The sequence below is a fragment of the Lactuca sativa genome, chromosome 9 (assembly GCF_002870075.4).
Source record: "Lactuca sativa cultivar Salinas chromosome 9, Lsat_Salinas_v11, whole genome shotgun sequence".
NCBI classification, from domain to species: Eukaryota; Viridiplantae; Streptophyta; class Magnoliopsida; order Asterales; family Asteraceae; genus Lactuca; species Lactuca sativa.
The window spans coordinates 38,362,074-38,369,865 of NC_056631.2; the positions used below are offsets into that span (position 1 = coordinate 38,362,074).

Genomic DNA, 7,792 nt, shown 5'->3' on the forward strand with positions numbered 1-7,792 from the left:
CTAAGTATGTATATGCAAAGCCAGACACGCACTTCAGACACAACAATCACTTTTGCTTAATCATGCTGAGGGAGGTCTTGGAGAAGAAGACCAGAGCAGGAACCCTGTATTGGCCTCATTACCTGGAACATGTTCGAATAAGAAGGGATCGTTATCAAAAATGGGAAACCCTAACAAATTCCCATAGAAGCCTTCTGGCTTCTAGTGTCTACATGAACTTCAATCTAAAGTGGCGTTAGTCAACCAACATTTTCTTGTTTAAATTTGGAAATGATCGTGATCCTTTGGTATATTTTCTTGTTTAACTACCCAACTACAAGATCAGTCAAAATTTGTCTACTAGTGGTGGAACAAAGCACTCCCTCGCCCTCAATTCACATAATTTTAACCTAACTTTTCCCCTCAAAATTCATGCATTCTGTCGACCAAAATATTCTCCTTTAGTTTTTTAGAAAATATTAATATGACAATAACTTTCTTACACAATTCTATAACATTCATATTATTACCTTCTTAGGATTTGAATTCATATAATTATCTAATATGTCATGAACAGACCCCATACACTTGTTGACATATTGCTGACATATTACAGAAGTGCCTACTTCTACAACAGACTACAACTCCTTTGTCTCTTCATATCAACTATTCAAGTTTTATGGTTGGAAACAAGATTCATAAAATGTCTCTGTGTAGTTTTTGATATGTTTTGAATGAAATATGATATATTGGCAAAAAGGATCATATTTGCCACCATTTTCGGCGTTCCATAGCCTTTACAAGCTCATTTGCTAAGGATGCAAAGTCTTCGGCTTCATTGTTTAGATCTTGGGCCCTTCTGCTGATTCTCTGAAACATTAAGAGTTAATTAATATATCTAAATTATGAATTACGTGAATTAATTCACAATCTTGCATTCGTTAACATGATGGATTAGAGATCCTACCTCAAGCTTCTCCTGGCGTTCTAAAAGCTTGTTTCTTGCTTGTGAAGCCACTGAGGAAGCATCCTGTAAAGAAAGAAACAGTCACATTTTATTTTATTTTATTTGAATTGAGATAAAATGGTGTATTTAGTAGTATTTAATACCCCAGCCTTTCTATATGTAGCAATGATCTCTTCACGTGTCCTAAGTCGGGGTGTGGCATCAGAATTGTCACCATCAAATAATCTTTCCCTGTCACTTTTCTTTCCTGCATCATCAGTTGGGGCAAAAAATAATTAGGGTATCTTTGTTTGAATGGAAGGAATGGAATAAGCCATTCCATTCCTACCCCAATTCCATCAACTTTAATCTGTTCATTAGAGGTCAAAAAATATAGAACGGATTGAAGAATCATTTCTAAACATACATACCAGTTTCCTCATTTTGTTTTGAATGCGATGAAGTAGTAGGCATAGGCATGGATACAGGTTCTTCATCAATTTCAATGTCATCTGCATCATTAATTATATATTAAGAGTAAATACATGCTATAAAAAATCTTTTAAATGGATTATATAATAGACATAGATAGGAAGACTGACTTACCTATATCAAGCTCCACATCTTCCTGATCATCAGTAATGCTTTCAACTGGATCTGGAAATGGATTCTTTGAAAAGATTTTATCCAAATTACGAAAACTCGATAGAAAATCTGCAGGAAAGTTGATGCCATTTTTCGCTTTTCCTCCTTTAAATCCTTTCAGAATATTCACAATTGATCCATGGGTACCCTGCTTTTTTCTTTGTTTTTGAGAACTGCTAATCACAGCCTCTATTGCAGCTGCAAGCACTTTATCATGAAGACAAGGCAAAGATTCCAAAACCCTAATTCCAATAAACATCAACATCACATCATCATTATCTTGAAATGTAACAAGTGTCACAAAGTAAAGTTACAATACCTGAAATCATCACCACCATTTAGTAGAGAGATAAACGCCACTTCAGATCCATTTATCTACATAAATAAAGAAATTTAATGGAGAAAAGAAAACCTTCACTAATGAGGTTTTAAGATTTCTAAAATATTATTACCATGGAAATCTGCCCAGTTTCTGTACAACTCATAGTCCTTTCCATGTTTGCTTTGAAACTCCACCTTAATATCGACATCAATGAGGTTACTTTCACCACTTCTAGATCTGGCAATGATCTGCATAAAAATAAGTGTCAACATGACATATTTTAATAACTTTATATACAAGCATAATTTTTTTTAATGCGATAGAGAAACCTGATCTCTAATTCTCCAGATTGATAGAGTAACACCAATCCACAAGTTTTTTCATCTTTTTTAAAAGTTGAACTCCAACAACAAGGCTTTGCAAGTTTTACTTTGCACAAAGTTTGTTCGTTCCCCTATACAAATAAAAGTTACTATAATGACATAAAAAAGTTGAGAAAATGAAGGGCAAAATGGTCACACCTGAATCACAGATTTTAAACGATATAAACGCAACACATCTTTGCAACAAAGTAAAACAAGTGAATCCAGCTGTTTTGACTCCTTTTGGTCAACTGGACTAGATGGTTCATTTCTGGCTAAAACATCTTTGGTCAACGGCTTTGACTCCTTTTGGTCAACTGATTCAACCATGGAAGTACTCCCCTCTGAAAAAAAAAGTGTTTATTATAATATCTCACTTTCATTTTACTATTACAGTAAGTTATACTTACCTATAACATGCATTGAAATAGCAGTTGTTTCCTTTTTCAGTTGCATTGGTTTAGAGTTGATCATGCGATAATCATCACAATCAAATAAATACAACTTTGCATCCTTAGTGAGTATGAACATCAAACTCTCTACAGGTTTGTTTTTGTTAAGATCCTTTGATCCCAAATCTTTTGGGCTCTTAACATATCCATCATTATGCAAAAATGATTTCCACATCATGGAAATCACTGGACTTCTAGGGTTAGGTAAAGAGTCACTCAGGAACAAAACCGAGAATAATTTCACATCAAGCACTGCAACCTGCAACAAGGGTATTTCAGTCATTAGTTAGTAAGACCATGTAGAGGTGTAGAAAACGAGGAGGGCATTTACGTCTTTTTTCACAGAAAGAGTAGACTTACACGACCACATTCATGTGCAACTGCTAGCTTAGCTCCATGGTCCATATATTGAAGTGCTCGAACAGGGGAATCAAGAAGGTGGAAACACGCACTACACTTGGGCCCACCATTTTCAGCTTGTTTGTGAACTGAAAAAAAATTTAAACATTATGAAAATAAAGAAAGATATTAAAAAACATATACCTAAAACAAAACTTACCTTCTTGTTTTATTGCTGTGATAATGTGTAGGGTTGTATCTTTTGAACTGGAATTGAGGTTATATACACGGATCTACAAACTCAAACAATTATGCAATTAGTTTAAGAAAATAAATATCCACTAAGCACAAAAGATAAATAATTAAATACTAAATATATAATATAGAATCGTCTCTTACCAAACCAAGTTGATTTCCAACTGCTAAACTTGAAGTCAATGAGCAAAAGTTCAATTCTGAAACTGGAGCGGTTGACCCTTTCACTTTCACTTCCACATCTTTCATCTGTCAATTGTGTCAGATATATAAATTCATCTTCTACTTTTTAATTATCACAAAAGAGCAACTCACCTCCCTTATAACACACAATATTGATAAGACCGATGACGTGGCATCCCATATTCTAACAGATCCATCCATGTATCCAGCTATGTAAATTCTCTGTATTAAATAACCTTCAGGAGAAGACAACTGTTGTACAATGCCTCCAGACACAGGCCAATTTCCACTTCCATTCATAAATTTTGATGTTGAATTAACTTTCATATTTGTAGCTATCTAAGTAAACAGAATTCTAGTTAATAATACAAAAATGAAAAAACAAAGCCATAAGTGTAGAGAATGTAATTACCTCCAAAAGGAAGTTTGAAGTGTTTTCAGTGGATATAAGTGAACTGAGGCTTGATGCAGTGAGGATAGGATCAAGTGTAGGTATGACTACAGGACACTCGATAGAATTCAGAGTAATTCTCTTATCATGTTCAGAAGTCAACGCAGTCAAACTCTCATGACTGAAGAATTGAAGATGCCCAGGGTTTGTGAGTACTAATAAATCAGTTCCAAGGTTGTTTATAGGATTTGGTAACAAACTCATATCAGCAAATGATCCAATAAGAGTAAGCTCAGCACGAGCTACACATCTTAGGGTTTCCATCCCAGGGCTCCATTCAAGACTCAAAACCTGTAAATTAGTTTCAAAAGCTTGAACATATGAATAAATGGAAACTAAGTTTTAAAAAAAATGATCTGTTAAATGTTAAAAAGTTAAAACTTACAGTTAATACTTCATCAGACCCTATTTCATCGCCTCCATAAACAAAGAGTTGACCATCAGAGTCATTTTGGGATTTACTGTTGGCTGACCAGTGCAAGACAATTACAGGTAATTTTCTTTCTGCAGATGACAATTGTACCCTTACAACATTATTGTTTGATGCTCCAGATTTTTGGGTTTTACTTGAAGTAGTAGTTGATGTTTTCCAAAACATGATATCTCCATCTATGTATCCAACAGCAAGAATGCTGCCATTAGAAGAAGCCCAACAAAGAGCAGTTATCTCTTTCTCCTCCAGATTGTGTTCAGGTTGATCAGAAGAGTCAACAACTCCATTCTTTAGTTCAAGAACATTATCACCTCTAACTACAACCACTTGAGATTCAAAGACATCCCAAAGAATGATTAATCCACTTTCGTATGCGATTAAAACCCTTCAAAAGAACAAGCAATTGGATATTTATACAGGCTGTATATGATATTTAGTGAACGTATGCAAAAAGTTTTTTTTTTTTTTTAAAACGAAAAAGGAGAGAACTTCAACCAATACTTGTATCTTGCCTATTTCCAGAAGAACATGGTTGATGAAGAACTCCAACAACAGTCCAATGATCTGGAAATGATGATCCAGCTGCTTCTGTAGAGTAAATTGGAATATAATTATATAAAGTATTGTAATGTGTTAAAATGAAGATAGAGAACTCACATTTAAGCACCAAATTTATAAAGAAATAATTCTAATAGTATTTAACTATTTAACAATGAAATGGGAAGAGATATTACCAGTAAGAGATTTGGCTGAAATATGATATGGCAGCATCAAAAGCTCTGCATCTTCCTCATACTTCAAAACAGACATCAACCCATGCTCATCTCCAACATACCTGTATATAGTAACAAACTGATTAAAGGTAGATTTTTCAAAGGGCAATACTGTAAAGTAAAGTATATTGGTATTTCTTGCATTAGCCAATTAAATTATTTGTCAGTATTATCATACATGAAGAAGGAGCCATGTATCAAAGAAAAACTTGTAATGTTGGAGCTCCATTGCAAACTAGAGGCTACAGATCTATCTTCCAAATTCCACACCTACAAAAAGAGCATCAAGTCTGAAACAGAAGTGGGACCCTGATAGGAAAAAGTCAAACTTTGACTGTGAATGGAGTTTTCCTGCTTAACTCAGATCACAATAAACCCAAATTATCTGGATTGGTAGTTTCTAGTGTATTTTGAAAAATGAGAAATAAGAAACCAGTTGCTACCTGTATGTCATTGTCATTGGATATGCTGACTAAAAACCCTTTGTTGGATAGAAACTGCAAGAGAAACACAATTAAAGGTATTAAAAAAGATCTTCTTAAAAGGTTTATCTGTTCCATATCCTTGAAGTAACTAACAAACCTCCAAATACTTGAAAGGTAATTGCTTTGGAGAAATTAGAAGTCCTTCAATGTTATCCCCACCAATCACTTTTATTCTGCCATCCCTGCAAAGGAATTAATTTGAAAAATGGTTACTAAATGAAGTTGCATTTCTCTTTTTCTTTTTAATACATTACAAGTGGCCTGATAAATTTCTTAAGAATTCCATCTTTTATAACTCTATGGAGGGTGACAATAGTAAAAACTTACAATGTCCCAATGGCTAATAACCTCTGAATGGGATCAAAGGCAAGAATCGATGCAGTAGATGGGATACCATAATGTACTGCTAATTGAAAATCCAAATCTTCTTGTGTGAGGCTCCCCCTTAAATTCTGTTTTAGACAGCAAAATACAAGGTATCAACCCAAATTTAGAAGTGATGCCTAAAAAGTTACAAACTAAGGCACAGTTCACTAGATACTGCTAATTCACTGTCCACTAGATAAATTACAATTCAAATAAAACAAAATCATCTGATCAGTTCATCAATCGGCGATGAACAGATTCACACTACGCTTACATACTAAACCACAATAAAGATCTTGAGTGAAATTTGAAAATATATATGAAGCACAATAACTTGTTTAGAACCTTCAACTAAATCATCATCAAAATCAAGGATCGGTGATGAAGTAACATAGTGAGGAGAAGGCTTACCTGATGATGATGATGAAGATTGTGAAGCTTCGTAGCTTTTTGCAACAGTTTCTTGGCAAACATGAGTGATGATTGTTGTGGTTTGGAAAAATGTTTGAAATGGTATCAAGCAGTGTAACGAAGAATGCTTTGAAGTCTTCTCCGGTCTCCAGCTGTTTGGATTTGAAGAAAAGAAAATTGAAGAAATAAAATATTCATTATACAAATTACAAAAGAATAAATAAAGGCTACCAAATAACAACTCTCTAAAAAAAAGCATATTATTATTATCCCTCGATTAATTTTAAATTCGTTTTATGCTTGTCATTCCCACTTCCCAGGGGTGTTTTTTGCAATTTATTCAAACAAATAGGTGATTAGAGTAATTAATATTGTTGATATACATTTAATCAGACGATGTCAACAAATGGGGATGTAGCTCAGATGGTAGAGCGCTCGCTTAGCATGCGAGAGGTACGGGGATCGATACCCCGCATCTCCACTTTTTATAACTATCTTTTCTTGTTTTTCTTCCTGAATAAATTTAGTTTTATGAAAATTCTCTTATATTTTTCTAATAAAGCTAGATAATATAGCACAATTATAAATCTAAAAGATATCTGTATAATATTCAGTAACAGTGTTTTAAATAAAATCAAATCTTTGATTAAATTGATTTTTATCGCTATCCAAAATAACTACGATATTATCTTTAGATTTCTAATTTTATTTTGACTTTACGGTATTTTACTCAATCTAATATTCGTTGGGTAACATTGTTTTATGGTGATCGACGATAATTTATTTGACTATTAAACAAACTTTGTTATATACCTTTTTGTTTTCATAATCCCAATATATTACTATTAAATTTGCATAAAAATCTCTATTTTTTTTAAAACATTTCAAAATGGGAAACTATATCTAAAAGTTATTTAAAGGTAAAACACTTAGGTGATTGCATTTTCGATTTGTTTGCATTTAGACTTATTTGATAATTTGCTATCTTATGTGATAATAATAATATATGAATAAATTTAATAAGTTAAATAATCAAATATATACCAATTTTGTTATGTCTAAACGGGAACATCATGTTGTTTAGCATGATGGTCAAATGTCAGCCCATCGATAACTAGATCCTTGCTCTGGTATTTGAGTTTGACGACTTCAACATGTATCTTGTTTAACATTATAATTTGTTGCCATTTATTATTTTTGCTACCTACTTTATTGATTTTTTGGCAACACAGATACCTATGTAACATGGTAGTATGTGAGATCAATACAAAAAAAACAAAACAAAAAAAAGACCAAGGCCATAATCATCAAGGCCCTCTAAACGGAGGTTAGAAACTCAGCTGCACTTGCATCTACATATTCTTATCTAATAAAAGAATAGTTTTATTCT

At 33.2% G+C, this 7,792-nt stretch overlaps 1 protein-coding gene and 1 non-coding gene across 3 annotated transcripts; one reads left to right on the forward strand and one right to left on the reverse strand.

Annotated features, from left to right (window-relative positions):
* Positions 1–474: 474 nt before the first annotated feature.
* On the reverse strand, positions 475–6,586 carry LOC111882684 (uncharacterized). 2 transcript variants are annotated; one of them, XM_023879050.3, is made up of 23 exons: positions 6,403–6,586; positions 5,953–6,077; positions 5,723–5,807; positions 5,584–5,637; positions 5,319–5,410; positions 5,102–5,202; positions 4,880–4,955; positions 4,320–4,752; positions 3,896–4,225; positions 3,616–3,822; positions 3,445–3,549; positions 3,266–3,338; positions 3,067–3,194; positions 2,665–2,965; positions 2,414–2,598; positions 2,222–2,346; positions 2,023–2,140; positions 1,890–1,945; positions 1,532–1,812; positions 1,357–1,437; positions 1,090–1,193; positions 947–1,009; positions 475–849 (listed from the first exon to the last, which is right to left on the reverse strand). In XM_023879050.3, exons 1-23 carry the CDS (start codon positions 6,463–6,465, stop codon positions 742–744), a joined length of 3,294 nt encoding a protein of 1,097 aa, XP_023734818.1. In that variant the 5' UTR covers positions 6,466–6,586; the 3' UTR covers positions 475–741. The 2 variants fall into 2 exon arrangements, with proteins under 2 accessions (XP_023734818.1, XP_042753869.1); XM_042897935.2 differs by lacking the exons at positions 5,953–6,077; positions 6,403–6,586 and having other exon boundaries at positions 5,319–5,491; positions 5,723–5,784.
* A 224-nt stretch (positions 6,587–6,810) lies between these two features.
* TRNAA-AGC (transfer RNA alanine (anticodon AGC)) lies at positions 6,811–6,883 on the forward strand. Its single transcript has one exon. It is a non-coding gene; the product is annotated as a tRNA-Ala (tRNA).
* Positions 6,884–7,792: the final 909 nt, after the last annotated feature.